At 42.4% G+C, this 20,556-nt stretch overlaps 1 protein-coding gene across 1 annotated transcript in view; it reads left to right on the top strand.

Annotated features, from left to right (window-relative positions):
• Positions 1 to 20,556, top strand: part of LOC145409320 (uncharacterized) — a 554,443-nt gene that overhangs the window by 515,572 nt on the left and 18,315 nt on the right. Inside the window, exon 12 of the mRNA XM_080279791.1 lies at positions 554 to 718. Within this exon, the coding sequence (XP_080135917.1) occupies positions 554 to 718 (165 nt within the window). The remainder of the gene's footprint in view (positions 1 to 553; positions 719 to 20,556) is intronic.

The raw sequence follows: 20,556 nt of genomic DNA, 5'->3' as shown, positions 1-20,556 counted from the left end.
GGGGGCCCCGGGCCCAGTGGCCCCCCTCCCCCCGGGTGCGCCCCTGCCAGCAACCCCCAATTTGTGGCTATCAACTTTTTGGTTTGTCAACAATGTATTTCGGCGATTATCTCGGTGTCATGTACTTTGAAGCAAAATCCATACCGTATGTAGAGACGAAGAGTAAAACGCAAGTTTTCAGTAGCTGAAATTAGCAAATATACTACAATTAAAGCGAAATTTTATTCATCAACGAATCATGTATCACAGCTAGTGACGAGAAGTATTTTTAGACGAATATAGAGTCAGCCAGCACCCGGGCTGTGAGGCGTTTGCACAAAAACGGCGCCGTGTTGGCCGACCAATCAGCGGGTAGCTGAAAATATTGACTGTCCAGTCTCTCATTACTATAGGGTCTCTAGCCTGGAGTATACTCATCTTTCCATAACGCTCCCATACTCTTGTTGTCACTATTACAAACCAACAACCCCTCTTCACTTAACTCGTCTTTCTCTGCATCGTCATCTTTGTCTTCCCTCTCTCACTAACTTTCATTGTCTCCATCTCTCGCCAGGCCTGGAGTACATCCACCAGTTAACCCAGTCAGGAAACTATGAGCTTAGAGTGGAACTGGGTGACTGGGGCAATGAAACACGATGGGCCCAGTACCAACACTTTTCACTCTCATCAGAAGACACCAACTACACACTCTCAATCGGAGAATATCAAGGAACGGCAGGTGGGTGGGTGCCTGGGGTAGGTAGCTGCTGTTGGTGTGGGAGGGCTCAGGATACGATTAGATGGGTAAAATGTCTGTTTTTTATAATATTAAATCTCACTCTCTTTACAAGCTAGTATATACATCCTCTCACTCGGGGATTATCAAGAACTATAAGTTGATGTATGAGTGTGTGTACATGAATGTAGGATGGTGTATAATAGTGTAGCATTAAGGTGGGAGACTATTGAGAGAGCCAGTTTTTATTTGGCTTCAAAAAGTAGCACCTTTCAACCTCCTCAGCTACACCCTACCACTCCGGAATTATCAAGAAACTGCTGGTGGGTATGGTACGTGGGAGTACAATATATGTTAGGCGAGAACTGATTTTGTTGAATGATTTCTAGGCAGGTCCAGATTTAATAATTTTTCACTTTTCAGAGCTAACAACTACTCTTGCGCACTCAGAAAACAAGTAAAGAATTGTAGGTGGGTGCGGGTGGGAGTTAAGGTAAGTGGCAGAGAAGGCGATTATGTGGAAGGAAGTTAGGCGGGTAAATTATTATATGATGCTTCTTGGATCCACCGTACCCCATTTCATAGTGGGATATAGGGTCAGAGTGGTGATGATGGTGGTTATGATGATGATGATGATGATGATGATGTGTTACCATACTGACCAAAAAGTCACGAAATCCCCCAAAACTTTTTCCAGCGCCCATAGTCAATTCCACAAAATATTTTCGAATATTCAATAATAATTCTAGGGCAGGCGCTCACAGTGCTTCTTGAACTATACGTTAATCTCATATCCAAGCGTCACTAATTCCTTCTCTGCTCAGGAATCATCATAACTTAATTTCTTTAGCATTTGAACGGTCGGAGTGAAGTTCTCAGACGTCTGCGACAGTCGCCATCGTCCGTATCTATACTTTGAGGAACTGCTCCGACGGACTGTATGTTGAGGCGATTTCTCAGCTTAGTGTTCACAACATTCAATTATGAGAGTATTTTTTTCAACAGAGGGAATGGAAAATGGAAGAGACAGTGATAACAATAATAATCAGGGCATATCTGAAAACGCATTTTGCCCACCTAATTTTTCTTACAGTTTATTTCTGCCCAGAATACATACTTTAAGCATAGTTTTGGCCATTGTTTTATACACTCTGCTTGCCGTTAATTTGCAGGTTCATCTATCTATAATTTCTATCTATAGCCAGACGCCGTAATCTCGTAAGGGATGGCCACAAACAAATTGCCACCATGTCGCCGTCTTCCCAACGATTTCGCTGCCCTTCCCCCAGCTCACATCACCCTCCTTCATACACCTCTCCACTCCATCCCTCCATCTCATCCTCGGTCTCCCCCTCCGTCTCCCCCCCCCCTTCACCTCACATACACTCTCCTTGATAGTCTCGCGCTCTCCATCCTCTCCACATGGCCAAACCACATCGGTGTATTTCTCCTGACGCTTTGTATCACATCCACATCCAATTTGATACACATCCATACCACAACGCTCTTTCACTTCCTCATTTGTCAGTCTGTTCATCCAGGTAACTCCACATGCTCCTCTCAAACAACTCATTTCCATTGCTGTCACCCTTGACTTGTCCTTCCAACAAGGTCCAAGCTTCGCTTCCATAATGTTAGAGCTGGTATCACAGTACTGTCGTGCAGTGACTTACTTCCATGCTAACTTTCATATTTCTTATCACTGCTTTCAAAGAACCAGCAGCCTTTCTTCCCTGTTGTACCCTTTCAACTACTTCATCTTCTAAACATCCATCTTTATTCATCGCACTACCCAAGTACTTAAATGCACTCACATTTTCCATTTCTTCATCATCTAATCTCACTGTGCACTCAATGACTTCATATCTCTCGAAGACCACAACTTTACTCTTCCCTTCATTCACCTCTAGATTTCGTTTCTTACTCTCCCAAATTCGTTTGGTCTTCACTTAACCGTACAGTATCACCTGCAACCAACAGAACAGTGTTTCGAAATGCTGCTCTTTCTCATTAGGGCAGCGCCAATATCCACTGCCCTCCCTTGTATCCCTCTTATAACCCCATACATATGCATATTGATCAACCATGGAGACATGATACATCCCTATTTCAGTCCAACATTCAGATAGAAAAATTCACTCAATTCACCATCCACACACACTGCAGCCATAGCGTCCTCATACACACTCTTCACGGCATTCAACAGCTTCCCATATACTTCATATATTCTTAATATTTTCCACATTTCTTGTCTATCCATTCTGTCATATGCTTTCTCCAAATCCATGAAGGTCACATACAAATTCTTTTCCTTCTCTAGAAATTTTCCCACGAAAGACCTTAGGATATCTGAGCTACATGACCTCCTCCCTTCCTAAAACCTTCCAAAATCATCAGTATCATAAAAGGTTTAATGAAACATTGCAGCTACTCTTGATATACCGTCTATGCACTGGCACGTTGCAGTGTTTGGGTGAAACTGCTTTAACCTAAGTATTATCTCAGCATTTTCTGGAAGGCGTTGCTCGACTTCTTTTATCAGATCCATAACAAATCTTTACAGCACGCACTGATGTATCTTCAGGAAGAAGGCAATTCACATCTCAAGTGCTGAAGTCATGTCCAAGCTGTATACCACAAATAAACATTCCATAATGCGCAGATTCCAAGTTAGTATACAGTTCATCTGGACTCTTTAGAAGTTTTAGGTTTTACTGTCATTTTCATGAGATTTCAGACCATGCCAAGGAGATATACAGTTAGTTGTATTACATATGCATTCTCTGCTTGAAATATATTATTTTTCTTTAATATTAACTATTTCCTTTAGCATTTTTTGGGGTACACAGAATACACAGGTTACTCTGCAGGTCTTTATAGGCATCACTCATTAGTTGAGTAGTAAGGTACTTTTAAGTAGATGCAGCCATTTCAAACGAACCTGGAGGGCATTCAATTGGTTAACTATTACATTCTTTGCCACAAGACGTGGCAATCGTCTACCTGATTGGTGTGTTGCTATTCACAATGTATATTCATTGCCCGCCTTTGGCAAGGCGAGGCGATACAGTTTTTGTCGGCATGTGTGCGTGCGTGCGTGGCGTGCGTGTGTGTGTGTGTGTGTGTGTGTGTGTGTGTGTGTGTGTGTGTGTGTGTGTGTTGCTAAAACATGTCTAAATGTTGTGGATGAATTTTTACCAAACCTTCAGGAAACAGCAACTATGTGAAATGCAGAAGCCTAGTACTTTTGGTGAAGATATGCACAATGAAGACCGAATACTGGCCACCATATATTTATTGCCTTCCTTTAGGAGGGCAAGGCAATATGGTTTTTGTCAGTGTGTGTGTGTGTGTGTGTGTGTGTGTGTGTGTGTGTGTGTGTGTGTGTCTGTTGCCAAAATATCTCGAAAAGTTGTGGACGACTTTTCACCGAACGTTCAGAAAATGGCAGCTGTGTGGATGTGCAAAAGCCTATTACATTTGGTGAGGGTTTGATCAAAGACGACCGAATGCCATCCTTTATGTATTTTTGAATAGGGATTGGCTTTTTGTGAATCGCGGTGACTGAATTTCGTAGCGTTTTGCTAATTTTCTTCAAATTTAATTTGTAGGCAGCTTGTATCTTAGTCAACAACATATTTTGGAGGGCGATTGGCATTCAGCCCCCAAATGCTTTTGTTTCCTTTTCCAAATAAGCTCACTGCTTTTTGTTAATTTAAGAAACCAATTTAACGATAAAAGTCAGCACTTTAGCCAAACTTCAGAAGCTTTACTCGCAGCTATGTGCAAGGAGTGACAAGTACTCCGAAATACAGTTACGCTTGGATTATCACCTTTCACCAAAGTCTGGAAGTGAATTATTATGGCCTATCTTTAAATTTGCCCCATCTTATCCTATTCCAATCAACTTTCCAAATTTTGAGCCATCTTCTTTTATACCAGACTTTGCTGTGCCGTGAACTATGTATATATGCTATGTAATATTGCAGCCTGAACAGACAATAAAAAGCATATACTACAGATCACTTAGAATAACTGTAATAATACACATTGAGTGCAAAGCAATGTACGTCTGCCTCATTGGTTCTCTCATCAATGGCGAAGCTATAATACAGTTCTCCTATATTTTTATGCGTTTCTTTCCAAAGTAAGGCCAAGGATGAGATGGAGGGATGGAGTGGAGGGGTATATGAGAGAGGGGGGTGTGAATTGGGAGCAGGGCAGTGAAATGGCAGGGGACAGGGTGACGTGGAGGCGATATGTTTGTGGCCACCCCGTATGGGATTAGGGCGTCTGGCAATAGAGAGATAAATAGATTTTTCAAAATTTGGAGACAAGCAGATTTTTTGTTAAGGCGAAGCAATAACTCTCGTAGGTCAGACGAATGCCCTTGAAATACAAACAGCCATTTTCAGTTTAGCTTCCCGGGCTGGGTTCGCCATTAGTGCATGCTTAGATTCAGTAGTGGGATGCTAATGTCTACTGTTAGTGGCACTTACATAGCCTTTAAGCTATCCTACTCTCACAGTGATTGATCAACGATGTTAATGAGCCTGCTTGGTCGCCCCACAAAATCTACAGTGAGCATTTGTATTATATCCCTGTATTGGTTGCATCCATCCTGCAGGAGAGAGTGGCATTCGTTAGGATTAATGAAAATTATATATTCTTCAGATTTACACTGTAGGCAATTTATTAATCACTTTAACGACACAAAAATAATAGAAACTTTTGGCCTACATTTTCTAGTAATAAAAGCATCTATTTACATGAGCTATGATGTTCCTTTCAGAAGACTGTTACTTGTAAATTACATAAAAGCAAGCAAAAAAAAAAAATCAGTCATGCATCGGCCATAGAATACTGTAAACAACATACCGTAATTATGTACACCTTGTCACATCGAACAGTAGAAATGCTGTGAGCTATTTGCCTCTGACAGCTTGTTTCTTCATTAAAGGGTATACAGTTACTGTAGATAGAGCAATTACAGTAACTGCCAGTGATGAGCAACTTACAGTGGTTATAGAATGCTGCAGCAGAGAGAGTATTCTCTATAAGTATGTTGTTCAACTATTTGAATTTGTCGGGTATGACTAAAAAATTATACTGTCTGCCATGAAAATGTGTAAAAACTTAACTGACTCATCAGTTAACCCGCGGCCTCCCGTCGACGTTCTTTAATGTCCACATGTTTTGTCACTGCCAATCCCGTCGACGTACATAAATGCGAAAAAATTGCAAGGTCCCTAATTTGCACAATTTTCAATTTTCGCGAGTCATTTTTGGTACGTATACACGTGACACCTTCCTCAACAAGATGCCAGGCAGGGACAATGCCTTACCCAGCATGACCTCCTCCCCCCCCTGCATGCCATTGTCTCAGCAATTCACCTGTTATCAGTGACCTGGCCAGTACAGCCATGTCATGCCACGGTACGAAATTCAGGGCCAGAGTGATTCCCCAATCAGTGACAATGTGGAGGACAAACTTTACATAGCATTAGAGGAAGAAACAGTTAGAAATGATGATCAGGTAATGTGGCAAAAAAAGGTCAGGTATTAGTGAGTGAAACAATGCTTATAATGCCTATATTACTGCTTGAAAACCAATATACTCTTGTACTACATATAAATTCGTACCAAGTAAATAAATAAATACCGTTTATGAGTGGTGTGAAATAGTTATCCTCCCATAGAACTCGTTTTCTTTGGTGCCAGCCTGATAGAAAACCCAGTAAGATAAGGAGGTACTCCTACCTGTAATGAGTATTTTAAACCTCAGGTGAGCGATTTCTCTATGAATTTTCGATGTTTCTCACCAAAAGCGAAGGTTTGAGCCAAAAAAAAATTTTTCCTATAATGGTCGAGATTGGGGGGAGTCAGTGGTGGAAAAGTGGTCGGGATGGGGCGGGTTAAATGTCCATCGGCAGCGTCTGATTATAATAATATTAACTCTATATTCTGATGTTACTGTGGACCTCTTAACTTTGGATCCATGTCCCAACCTTTTTGGTACTTCCGGCAGTATGCTAAATTATTATCAGCACTCAACTCTGTGATTCCATGGGACCATTAGCAGTCTTTGTCAAGGATCACGATTAACCTAACACGAGACATCACCCCTTGACAAGTCAACGGTGACCTGTCCCATCCCTGACACATGCAGTTCGTGTGAGTCAGTTATAGTGAGGTTCAGAAAAACTAGTACTGTATCTCCTCGAGCATGATGACGATCTATTTCTTTCGTCTTATGGAGGAAAAATGTACCTTTAGTGTAACTGCCAGAGATATCCTGTGAAAAGTCCCACAAATGAGTGTCATCCCACACCTCCCATATAGCCACAATTTTCCCACACATATGTGGGAAATTCCCATGAAGTAAAGCACTATGTTCATAACGATAGGGATGATAGTAATGATCATAATGATGGGTAAAAGAAAGAATGTAATAATGAAGTAAATGTGTTGTTTCCTCCTGTGCATTCAGGGAGAATGTGAAAACTGCATGCCCAGTTCTGTAATATGCATGTCGTTTTGAAAGATATACAAAATAATATTAAAGTGTAATAAAAGAAGGTAGTATCCCAATGTAAAAGCCACATGATCGCAATGGTGAAGGAGTGATATCCCAGGATACACTTGGTGAGTTGTTGCAGTAGTTGTAGTAGAAGTAGTAGTTGTAGTTCTCAAATTGGAGCACATTCTACAGTATGTTCTAAGATATCAAAACGGTATCAGCCTTCCTTTCCACAATTTTGTATCTCTTATAAGTTTTGGAAGGGGACTGACCCTCTTTGAAAATGGCAGAAATTTTTATACCGTGGAAGACAGTATCAAGGAACCAGACAAACTTACCAGAAAGGTTTCGTTGAATGATCGTTTGTTATTATTGACGAAAAAGACTCGGGCCGCCACCCGTCGCCCCCCTCCTCTCCTCCTCCTCCACCTCGGAGAGAGAGAGCGAGAGGGCGGGCGGTGCGGCGGGCTAACCCGTGGCGGCTGAGGTCGGGCCACTGCAAGGGGATATCAGGGGGGCGTCGTTCGGGCCAAAGAGTGCCGCGCTCCCCCGCATCCCGAATACGGATCACTCGAATGCTGATGTGACGTATGGAAGCGTTCGCATACGACTTACGTACCAGTCGGGGTGTTATATACGGCAGAGCAGTATCTTCACTGCGATCCGGGAAGACTATTCCCTTTTCAGGCTGGAGGTTTCATTTGACCCCTGGGGGTAGGGGGGTTTCAAGAATACTCCCCCAGTATCCCTGCTTGTCGTACGAGGCGACTAAAAGGGTTGGTGGTGGGTTAGTGCCCGACCCCGTAAAAAGAACTAACTAAAAAAGCAAATAAAGCGCCTCGGACCCGGACGGACCATACGTTGACGACTAAGGAACGGACAAAGGACATTCTGAGAGTAGGAACGTGGAATGTGAGAGGAGTGAATGATGAAGTGAAAGAGAGAGAGATTGTCCAGATGCTTGAGGATGCAAAAGTGGATATATGTGGATTGACTGAAACTAAATGGAAAGGTGAAAGGATGAGAGAATGGGAATACGGTGTAGGTATATGTGCGGGAGTCAGTGAGAATGAGAGGGCAAGAGAGGGAGTATGTCTGATGATAAGCAAGAAGTGGAAGGAGAATATAAGAGAGTATGGAACAGTGGGTGCAAGGATTGTATGGGTGAGGATGAAAGTAGGTATACAAGCATGGGCGATTGTATGTGTGTATGCTCCAACAGAGGATCGAGTGGCAAGAGTGAAAGATGAGTTTTGGGCGAGAGTAGAAGCATGTATGGACAAGTTTGAGAGGAGCGAGAGAGTGCTGTTGATTGGAGACATGAATGGCAAAGTCGGGAATGTACGAGTGGATGGAGTGGTTGGTCAGTGGGGTGTGCCAGCGGAAGTAGATGGGAATGGTAGTGCTTTGGTGGACATCTGTGCTGGTAAGGGGTTGGCAATAGCCAACACCTACTTTCGTCATAAGATGATCCACCGGTATACATGGAGAGTAATGAGGAGGATGGATGGTGAACTTGTTGAACGAAAGGCAATGATAGACTACGTGTGTGTGGATGAGCGAATGAGAAGACAAGTGTTGGATGCAAGGGTGTGGAGAGGGTGGGGGAATGGAGTCTCGGACCATCACTTAGTGATGGCCAAGGTAGAGCTGCAAAGAAAGTGGTTGAGGAGGCGAAGGGGAAGACAGAAGGAAGCAGCTCCTGTGAGAAGAGTGGAGAAATTGCAAGATAGTGAGAAGAGGACAGAGTATAAGAGCATAGTGGAAGAAAGATTGGGAAGGTATGAGCTAGAGCAGATGGAAGGGGTGGAAGACGTATGTAAGATATTCACGGAAGAGATAAGCGCAGCGTGTGAGGCGGTTTGTGGAGTGAGGAGGAGATGCAAGGGTGTGCAAGGGACAGCATGGTGGAATGATGAGGTGAAACGAGCTGTGGAACAAAAGAAGAAGGCATATGGTGAATGGTTGGCGAGTAGAGGTAGGGGAGAAGATGAGAGAGAGAGAAGAGAGAGGTATATGTGAGCAGGAGAAGGGACGTTAAGAGACTGGTGAAGGAGAGTAAGAAGAAAGTGGATGAAGAGTTTGGGAGGAATCTGAGTGTGAAATGGAGGGAGAGTAAGAAATTGTTTTGGAAGGAGGTAAAGAAAGTAAGGCAGTGTGAAAGGGGAAATAGTAGGGGAGTGAAAGATAGGAATAACAGATTGTTGGTGGAGAAGAGAGAGAAATTGAGGAGATGGAAGGAGCACTTTGAGGATTTGTTGAATGTAGAGAGTGAGAGCAGTGTGAGTATAAGTGGTTGGGGAATGGCTGGGAGAAGAAGAGATGAGAGGAGGGAGGAAGAGATCAGTAGGTCGGAAGTAGTGGAAGCGATGAAGAAGATTAAGCTGGGAAAGGCCCCAGGAATTGATGGAGTGTGTGGTGAAATGCTTAGGTATGGGGATGAGATTGTTGTGGAGTGGATATGGAAGTTGTGTAGATTGGCTTGGGAAGAGGGAAGGGTTCCAGAGGACTGGAAATCAGGTATAATTGTTCCTCTGTACAAAGGAAAAGGGGAGAGAGAAGTATGTGGTAACCATAGGGGTATTTGCCTTCTTAGTGTGACTGGTAAAATATATGGTAGAATACTCATTGATAGGGTTAGGCATATGACAGAGGAGCTAGTTGGAGAAGAACAAGGGGGATTTAGGAAGGGAAAAGGGTGTGTAGATCAGATATTTGTTCTAAGATGTTTAGTGGAGAAGTATCTAGAGAAGGGAAGGAAAGTGTACGCTGCCTTCATGGACTTGGAGAAAGCTTATGACAGAATAGATAGGAAAGGTATGTGGACGGTACTAAGAATATATGGAGTGGAGGGGAAATTGTTGAGTGCTGTGAAGAGTATGTACGAGGGAGCTAGGGCTACGGTGCGAGTGGATGGTGAGTTGAGTGAGTTCTTTGATCTCAATGTGGGACTGAAACAGGGGTGTGTAATGTCTCCATGGCTGTTTAATATATATATGGATGGGGTCGTAAAGGAGGTACAAGGTAGGGCAGTGGATGTGGGGGTGGCCCTAATGAATGAGGGTGAGATTTGGAAGCTTCCGGTGTTGCTGTTTGCTGATGATACAGTATTGTTGAGTGAAGATGAATGGGAGTTGCAAGGTTTGGTGAATGAATTTGGGACAGTGTGTAGGAGGAGGAAGCTGAAAGTTAATGTAAACAAAAGTAAAGTTATGGTGTTTGAGAGGAATGAAGTCACAGAGTGTGCAGTGAGGTTGGATGGTGAGGATATGGAGAATGTGAGTGCATTCAAGTACTTGGGTAGTGTGATGAGTAAGGATGGAACTTTGGGGGATGAAGTACGTGAAAGGGTACAGCAGGGAAGGAAGGTTGTTGGCACACTGAAAGCAGTGATGAGAAATAGGGAGGTGAGTATGGAAGTTAAGAAGTCACTGCATGATGGTATTGTGATCCCTACCCTGACGTATGGAAGCGAGGCGTGGACCTTGCAAGAGGGGAACAAGTCAAGAGTGAGAGCAGTGGAAATGAGTTACTTGAGAGGAGCATGTGGAGTGACATGGAGGGACAGGTTGACGAATGAAGAAGTGAAGGAACGTTGTGGGGTAGATGTGGATGTGGTTGAAAAGATTAGGAGAAATACACTGAGGTGGTTTGGACATGTGGAGAGGATGGAGAATGAAAGACTGACTAAGAGGGTGTATGTAGGTGAGGTGGAGGGAGGGAGAGGGAGGGGTAGACCGAGGGTGAGGTGGAGGGATGGAGTTGAGAGGTATATGAGGGAGGGGGGGGTGAGTTGGGGGGAGGGGAGTCAAATGGTGGGTGACAGAGTGACTTGGAGGCGTTTTGTCTGCGGCCACCCTTTGCGGGATTAGGGCGTCGGGCTATAGATAGATAGATAGATAGATTATTATTACTGTTATTATTATTATTAAGCTTCGCCAATATATATGGCAAAGCTTGTTCTTTTGGTATTATTATTTTTCTTTGCACTTTTTCTTAGATCTTCATGATATAATACAGGAAGAGATACCCCAGGGTAATTCAAGTACTTACGTCAAATATAACGACCTATTTTTGAAGGTCATACACTCATTATTGGTGCAAAAAGTGCACATTTGAAAATAAAATATCCCAGAAACTAATTGAGATTCAGCTATATGGTTGAAAATCCTATGATAATAAAGTTTGCCAAGAATTTTGGTTGAATATTTGCCTTTTAGCCTAGCAGCAAGTACTGTATTCAAATCTGCTGAGTGTTTTCTTTGTAATATGTTTTAGAGAAAACCCCCAAAGCAGTAAAGCTGTAACTTTACAGAAAAATAGCTGTGGTCCCTCTCATTATATCTGAAAACAATATGGTTACAGTTAAGGATACAAATGTACCAATGTTCCATTTATTCCTAAAACATCTTCGTCTTCAGATCTTGTTGATATTACATACGGAGCTACCGTAGATTAATCAAAGTCTATCTATCCATTGCCAGACGCCCCAATCCCATACGGGTTGGCCACAAACAAATCGCCTCCACGTCCCCTGTCCCCCGCCATTTCACTACCCTGCTCCTAGCTCACACCCCCTCTCTCATACACCTCTCCACTCCATCCCTCCGTCTCATCCTTGGCCTCCCCCTCCCTCTCCTCCCCTCCGTCTCATCCTTGGCCTGCCCCTCCCTCTCCTCCCCTCCACCTCACTCACATACACTCCCCTCGTCAATCTTTCATTCAAAATACTCTTCACATGGCCTAACTACCTTAATATGTTTCTCCTAACGCTTTCTGTCACATTGTTACGAAACAGAGAAAGATAATGTACACTTTAAGTGAGAATACGAAGAGTCACTACTGTCCCGTAAAGTTCCAGGTTCAAAACAAAAGAGTTAGGTAAAATTACAAGTTAAAGTTTAATGCTCAAACTAACAACAAAACATTCAGGACTCATAAGGATAATGTAATGGCAAAAACAGGTTAAATATATGGTTAACTGCAATAGCCTCTATTAACACGAAATTAGCAAGAGTAAATTTATCTAAGTCAGCCCTGATAAAATGAGATACCAGATAATACTCAGTGAATGCCAGATAAATAATTACAGATACAAACTATTATCAAAAATGACTGACATAAAGAACCCCACACGAATTACAAAAACTTCACTAGGCCTACAAATTAAACTTATGCTATACAGTACAAGAAAAAATGCAACAACAGTTATACTCAAATTACACACAGCTGCTAGATGTTTGGAGATTTCTTGAGCACTCACAATAATAATATCTGTACAGGGGAGGACAGAGATGTGAACAAAATGAGGAGCAGATCTAAGTGGCAATGATGCAGAGACAGCTCATTATATAGGGGCCGGCAGAGCTTGATACAACTTGTAATAAGGACACGCAAATGAAGCCACGGGGACAAAGAGATGAAAATCCCGCAAAGTATAACAGAGAGAACGACTTACTCTACTATAACGGTAGAAGGGGGGGACTGAGGCAGAACACGCTCGTGATCAAACATGCAGCATACTGTGCGTTAAAATTACACAAAGGATGATGAAATCATAGGCTATGTAACACCTCCCCACAAAGAAAAAAGAAATTTACAAGGGAAATTTCTTATTACTCTAAAACAATCTGTTTAAAGTCTAGATAAGCAATCTGCAATAACATTTTCTTTCCCCTTGACATGTTGTATGTCTAATGAATACTCCTGAAGAAGTAGACTCCATCTTGTCAATCTCTGATTTTTATCTTTAAACTTACTAAGGAATTTCAGTGGGTTATGATCGGTATAAATGACTATGGGGTCAAAACCAGAACACAAATAAAATGAAAAATGCTGTAAACCCAAAATCAAGGCCAAAAGCTCTTTCTCAATAGTTGAGTTGTTCTTTTGAGGTGGAGTGAACTTCTTACTGTAATAAGATACAGGATGTTCAATACCCTGATCATCCTCTTGCAGCAAAACAGCCCCAGCTCCTGTATCACTTGCATCAACAGCCATCTTAAAAGGCTTAGCAAAATTAGGAGTAGCGAGCACTGGCTGACTTAATAGAATAGCTTTAAGTTTGTTGAAAGAGGATTCACAGTTATCGGTCCAGACAAATTCAACTCCCTTTTTCAGTAGGTCTGTAAGTGGTGATACAAGAATAGAAAAGTTAAGAACAAATCTCCTGTAATAACCTACCATTCCCAAAAATCTTTGTAGCTCTTTCCTACTTTTAGGTCTGGGAAGATCACTTATAACCTGAACCTTAGCTCCTGGTGGTGCAACATGTCCATCACCAATTACATACCCAAGGTACTGAACTTTAGCTTGACCAAACTCACACTTTGATAAATTAGCTACAAGATTAGCATGAACTAAACGGTCAAGAAATTTACTGACATGGAATAGATGATCTTTCCAGTTGTCACTGAAGATTAATACATCATCAATATAAACAACACACCCTGCCAAACCCTCTGTTACAACATTCATGAGCTTCTGAAATGTGGCTGGTGCATTCTTCATACCATACGGCATTACAGAACATGCAAAAGCCTTTCCTAGTGTTACAAAACATGAGATCTCCCTAGCACGTTCAGTCATAGGTACTTGCCAGTATCCCTTTAACAAATCAAACTTACTTATGTACCTAGCCTTTCCGATCTTGTCTATGCAATCTTCCACACGAGGGAGAGGGTAAGTGTCTGTTTTGGTTATCTGATTAACACGTCTGTAGTCGATGCAAAGCCTCTGTGACCCACCTGGCTTAGGGACTAGAGTGACAGGAGAACTCCACTCGCTCTGACAGGGCTCAATCATCTTGTGGTCCAACAGGTAGCCAAGCTCCTTCTGGATGAGAGGAACTTTCACTGGGTTCACACGGTAAGGAGGCAATTTAATTGGCTTTGCGTCTCCAACATCGACATCATGCATCAACACAGTGGTTCTTCCTGCGGGTACTCCTGCAGTAATGCCGAAAACTCCTGCCTTTCCTTGGGTGGTAGATGAGAAAGCTTAGTCTGGAGATCATTCATGATATCAGGATTCTTCCCCAAACTATCACTCAGGCTCATACTGCATGGGAGAGCTTCACTTGCAGACTCGGGTGGAACAGCTACAGTGCAGACTGGATTATTTTCGTCCCGCCTGTGATATAACTTTAGCATGTTGATGTGACATAGTTGCTTGCTCTTTCTACGATCTGGTGTGGCGATGACATAGCTGACATCACTGAGTTTCTTCTCCACGAAATAAGGGCCACTAAACTTGGCTTGAAGAGGTTGCCCATGAACTGGTAGCAGAATCAAAACCTGATCTCCTGGCTGAAAGTGGCGTAACCTGGACTTCTTATCATACCAAGTCTTCATCTTCTCCTGAGCAGCTCCTAAATTCTCTCTCGCCAGCTGTAAAGCAGTGGACAGCCGTTCTTTGAAATTCATCACATACTCCAGCAGGTTGACGTCATCTTCCTCCGACAGCCAGCATTCCTTGAGTAACTTAAGGGGTCCTCTTACTTCATGGCCAAACAGTAGTTCAAAAGGTGAGAAGCCCAGTGATTCATTTGGAGATTCTCTTGCAGCAAACACAACGAATGGAAGACCTTTATCCCAGTCTTTCTGATGTTCCAAACAGTATTTCTTGAGCATCGATTTGAGTGTTTGATGATATCTCTCCAACGCTCCTTGGGTCTGGGGATGGTAAGCTGAAGACGTGATCTGGGAGATGCCCAACTCTTTCAGAGACTGCTTGAAAACATTCGACATGAAATTACTTCCCCGGTCTGACTGTACCTCCTTAGGCAGACCAAACTTTGTGAAGAACCCTAGCATTTCCTTAACCACGTTCTTTGCTGAGATGTTTCTAAGTGGAATGGCTTCAGGATAACGAGTAGCCATGTCAATCATGGTCAACACATAAGAAAATCCTGAAGAAGTCTTAGGAAGAGGGCCCACAATATCCACCAACACACGGGTGAAAGGCGCCTCAAAAGGAGGAATGGGAACTAGAGGTGCAACCTTTTCGGTCTGATTACACTTCCCCACAACTTGACAGGTGTGACAAGACTTACAATACCAGGAAACATCCCTGAAGATACCTGGCCAGTAGAAGTGTTTCAAAATGCGTGCCACAGTCTTCCTCACTCCAAGGTGTCCTGCCAAACTGGAATCATGAGCCACTCGAATGATATCCTGCCTACAAACACGAGGGATGACAACTTGATGTACAACCTCCCATTCACAGTCGGCTGATGCTGTTGGGGGTCTCCACTTCCTCATAAGTACTCCTGACTTTACATAATAACAAGTAGAAGCACCGGCTGACTCTTCTTCACTGTAAGCAGAGTTAGCTAGACCTTTCAACTCAGGGTCAGCAACCTGCAACTCAACCAACTCTTGACGAGACAAATTATCAACACTACGGGGTACTGCCTCATCTGGTGAGTGGTCCAAATTAGCAAGAAAAGTGTCAGCTAGGATAACATCATCATCATCATTATCCTCTAAATCACCAGTAACTTTAGACTTAGCCCTAGTGACAGCACATGCAGGGAACACATCAGGGACATCACAATCCTGGGACGCAGCCACTGGCTCACTAGACAACTGAGGAGCTGGACACACTTGACTTCCACCAATATCATTTCCAAGTAAGAAAGTTACACCTGACATTGGGAGTGTCTCAACCAACCCAACCATAACAGAACCATTAACAAAACCAGACTCTAAATTCACTTTGCACAGAGGAACAGAGAAGTAATTATTCCCTACACCTTGTAAGATTACAGTTTCATCAGAGGAATTAAAATTAGAGCCTAGAACACTGGTCAGCATAAGGGATTGGCAGGCACCTGTATCACGATATATTTCAACTGATTTCCTGTCATTACTGTCCAGAGGACTGACAAAACCATCAGACAGGAAATTAGCACATGAACTCTTGAGAGTGTCACCCACGTTACTGCTCAAAAGAGGAGCTCCATCATGAGAATTTAAGTTACCCCTCAAAGCAGGTTCAGTTAACTCAGTTAAAGAATTCTGGGAACTCTCAAGAGTGGACACTAGACCAATTGACTGAATATTTAAAGACTCCTTTTTGTTCACATCACGCTGTCTCCTGAAACATCTCTCCGTAGTATGACCAAGCTTACTACAATAAGTACATTTACTTTTCTGAAATCTAGAGGTGAAGCTGGTATTTACTTCCTGAGAAACATCATCCTTATTCTCTTTCCTGTTACCTGTACTCTGAGTAGAGGCAACGTACTTACTCTCAGCTTTCCCTTTTTCTCTAGAATATCTCTTGTGAGTGAGAACATACTCATCAGCTAAAACTGCAGCATCAGACAAATTATCTATTCTTTTCTCATCAAGATATAGGCTTACATCTTTATAAATACACCTCTTGAAGTCCTCCAGCAAAATCATCTGCTTAAATTTACCAAAATCAGAATCCACATTCTTAGAATTTAACCACTGCTCTAACAGATCTTCTTTGATTTTTGCATACTCAACATGGGATTGCTTATCTTGCTTATAAGTTGTCCTAAATTTTACTCTATAAGCTTCAGGAACAAGCTCATAGGCCTTAAGAATCAAGCTCTTAACTACATCATAATTATCAGACTGATCCTGAGGCAAAGATGCATAAGTTACTTGAGCTTTACCGGTGAGAACAGTTTGAAGGAGTACTGGCCAATACTCCTTAGGCCAATTAAAACCTGTAGCTACCCTCTCAAACAACTGAAAATACTTTGTTAAATCAGATTCATTAAAAGGAGGGACAAGTTTAACATTTTTAGCCACATCAAAATCATCAGAGCTAGATGATCCAGTTCCACCTTGTTTCATGCGATACTCATGGTCTGCCTGAATCCTAGCAATTTCAACTTGTGCCTCAGCCTCCTTAGCTTTTGCCTGAAATTCAGCCTCCTTAGCCTTAGCCTCCTGCAGGGCTAGCTGTAACTTAGCTAATTCAATCTGCGTTTGCTCATTTGGAGGAGTTACATTAAACAAGCTCTTATTAATCATGCCAACAATTTGATCTTTAGAATGATGAGAGTGAACTGCAATTCCCAATTGTTGAGCAACAAGCTTAAGTTCATTCTTTGTTCTGTTTTCTATATCACACTCTGTTTGCACATTTGACAAAAAATCCCTGGCTTCATCAAGTGTAAAAATAGTAGCCATCATGAATATATCACAGTCACAAAATATCAAACAATATCCTTATGATAATATCCTGAATATCCTGATATGAGGTCGCCAAATTTATGTTACGAAACAGAGAAAGATAATGTACACTTTAAGTGAGAATACGAAGAGTCACTACTGTCCCGTAAAGTTCCAGGTTCAAAACAAAAGAGTTAGGTAAAATTACAAGTTAAAGTTTAATGCTCAAACTAACAACAAAACATTCAGGACTCATAAGGATAATGTAATGGCAAAAACAGGTTAAATATATGGTTAACTGCAATAGCCTCTATTAACACGAAATTAGCAAGAGTAAATTTATCTAAGTCAGCCCTGATAAAATGAGATACCAGATAATACTCAGTGAATGCCAGATAAATAATTAGATACAAACTATTATCAAAAATGACTGACATAAAGAACCCCACACGAATTACAAAAACTTCACTAGGCCTACAAATTAAACTTATGCTATACAGTACAAGAAAAAATGCAACAACAGTTATACTCAAATTACACACAGCTGCTAGATGTTTGGAGATTTCTTGAGCACTCACAATAATAATATCTGTACAGGGGAGGACAGAGATGTGAACAAAATGAGGAGCAGATCTAAGTGGCAATGATGCAGAGACAGCTCATTATATAGGGGCCGGCAGAGCTTGATACAACTTGTAATAAGGACGCGCAAATGAAGCCACGGGGACAAAGAGATGAAAATCCCGCAAAGTATAACAGAGAGAACGACTTACTCTACTATAACGGTAGAAGGGGGGGACTGAGGCAGAACACGCTCGTGATCAAACATGCAGCATACTGTGCGTTAAAATTACACAAAGGATGATGAAATCATAGGCTATGTAACAACATCCACATCCACACCACAACACTCCAACACTTCCTCATTTGTCAGTCTGTCTCTCCATGTGACTCCACATGCTCCTGTTTTCCTCAAGAATTATGCTTCCCTACTTACTCCCTGCCTAGTCAAACTCTTTTACCTTCGTCTGTCAACTTGTACCTTTCCTTCTTGCTGGAAGTTTGCTCTCATTCAGCCTGTTCCAAAGCAGGGTGTCCATTCCTTGCCCTCTAACTATCGCTCAATTGCCTATTCATCGTGTATTTCGAATGTTTTGTTAAATCTTTTCTTAACAAATAAAATTTTGTAAATACCATTCCTATCACAACCTCCTTTCCGACCGTCAGTATGGGTTGTGCCAGGATGCTCCAGAGACGACCTTCTCACCTACCTTTCAGACTCCTGGTCATCCTTTTTTTGGGACTTTGGCAAAAGTTTTGCCATAGCACTTCACATCTCTAAGGCTTTCGATCGAGTATGGCATAAATCCTTAATTTCCAAACTGCCCTCTAATGTGGTCTGTATCTTTTTGTGTGATCATTCTATAGCTGCTGTTGTAGCTGGCCACCATTCTTCTAGAACTATCAACAGTGGTGTTCCTCAGTGTTCTCTCCTATCACCAACTTTCTTCCTTCTGTCCTTCAGTGACCATCTATGCTGCACATCTAATCCAATGCATTCATGTGCTGATGACTCTACCCTTGATCTTTCCATTTGCTTCCTGCAGTGTCGACCTCAACAGTTACTTCAACTAATGAAAGAGAGTATGATTTTGGCCAAGTTACAAACGCGGCCCCCCAGGAGGGGGGCCGGGGGCTGGAACACCCCCGTTGGGGCCGGAAGGCAGGCCCCACCCCCATGGGGGACTGGTGGGCGGCGTCCCCTTCCAGGGGGGCAGGGGTCGGTGCCACCCCGGGAGGGACGGATGGCTGTGCCCCTCCCTGGTGGTGACTGGTGGCCACGTCCCCCCGGACAACGCTGGGAGGCAGCAGTCCTCTCTGGGGGGTACAGAAGACTTTGGCTATATCTTGAAACCCTGAAGGTTTCATGGTGACAGCTCATGCCGTTCGTGAGATATAATGTTGCAAAAGTCAGGTGATAAAAACTAATTGACCTTTGGCATCCATTTTGGTGACCTTTACCTTGGCCCCGACTGCCCATTATCAAACACGTTCAAGATTTTTTACATATCATGATTGTCTGAAGGTTTCATGTTGATATATCAATCCATTCATGAGATATAATGGTGCTAAAGGTGGGCAATGAAGTCTAGTTGACCTTTGGCAGCCATTTGGTGACCTTGACCTTGACCCCGACTACCCATTTTCGAACTCTTCCAAGTTTTTGCCATATCTTGATACCCTGAAGGTTTCACGTTGATAGCTCAAGCTGTTCATGAGATATAATGGGAACACACACACACACACACACACACACACACACACACACAGGCAAAAACATTATCGGCCTGCCTTAGTAAAGGAGGGTAAGAAAAAGGGTTGAGGCTATGGCATACCCGATGTCTGACGTGGCTCATATCTCTGACTGGGGTTAAAGTAATCTTGTTTTTTTCTTTTTTTTTAATTCTTCAAAAACTCAGTTCTTGCATCTTTCAATCCATCAAAATCTTCCGCAGGAGTATCCTCTTATTTTTTAACAATATCCATCTGAGTCCTGGATCATCTTTAAACATACTTGGGGTTTCATTCCCTCGGGACTTAACATGGAAAGATCATATTACCACTTGTAAAATATACTTCCAAGAGATTACGTGTGCTGTGCCGACTTTATACACAGGCGTTATTCGCTCTTGCGTAGGGTACAGTCGCCCCAAGAAGTGATGGCAGAGTTTCAGATTGGTTCGATCATTCTGCGCTCCCATACGTTCACTGAAAACTTAATGAATATAAGATAAAAATTCCTTGCCTTCATCACGTCATATCAAATAAAACATATATCACACTAACAGTTAAGTAAAATGAATAACATGAGGCTGTGCTTTATTAGAAGTTAACACTTAGATACGTTTCCCGATTTGAACGAATGTACAGTATAATGTGTTACTCCACACGTGGCACGTAGTATAACTCGGTGTTCCAAATGTATTTGCATCCCAGGATTTCAAATACAAATGCTCTTGTTTCGAAGACCAGTGAAGGAAATTTCTTGTGACTGCAATACATCACCTTATTTTCATATCCTACGGTGATGATATAGCAGCAATAAAGATGCCACAACAATGAAATTGTTCGTAGTAATAAGAGTAATACCCTAACTGCGGTAGCAA

The sequence above is a fragment of the Coenobita brevimanus genome, chromosome 80 (assembly GCF_032717465.1).
Source record: "Coenobita brevimanus isolate Jiangsu-jjx chromosome 80, ASM3271746v2, whole genome shotgun sequence".
Lineage (NCBI taxonomy): Eukaryota > Metazoa > Arthropoda > Malacostraca > Decapoda > Coenobitidae > Coenobita > Coenobita brevimanus.
The sequence above is the reverse complement of the archived record's forward strand: the minus strand, read 5'-3'. Positions and strand labels throughout refer to the sequence as shown.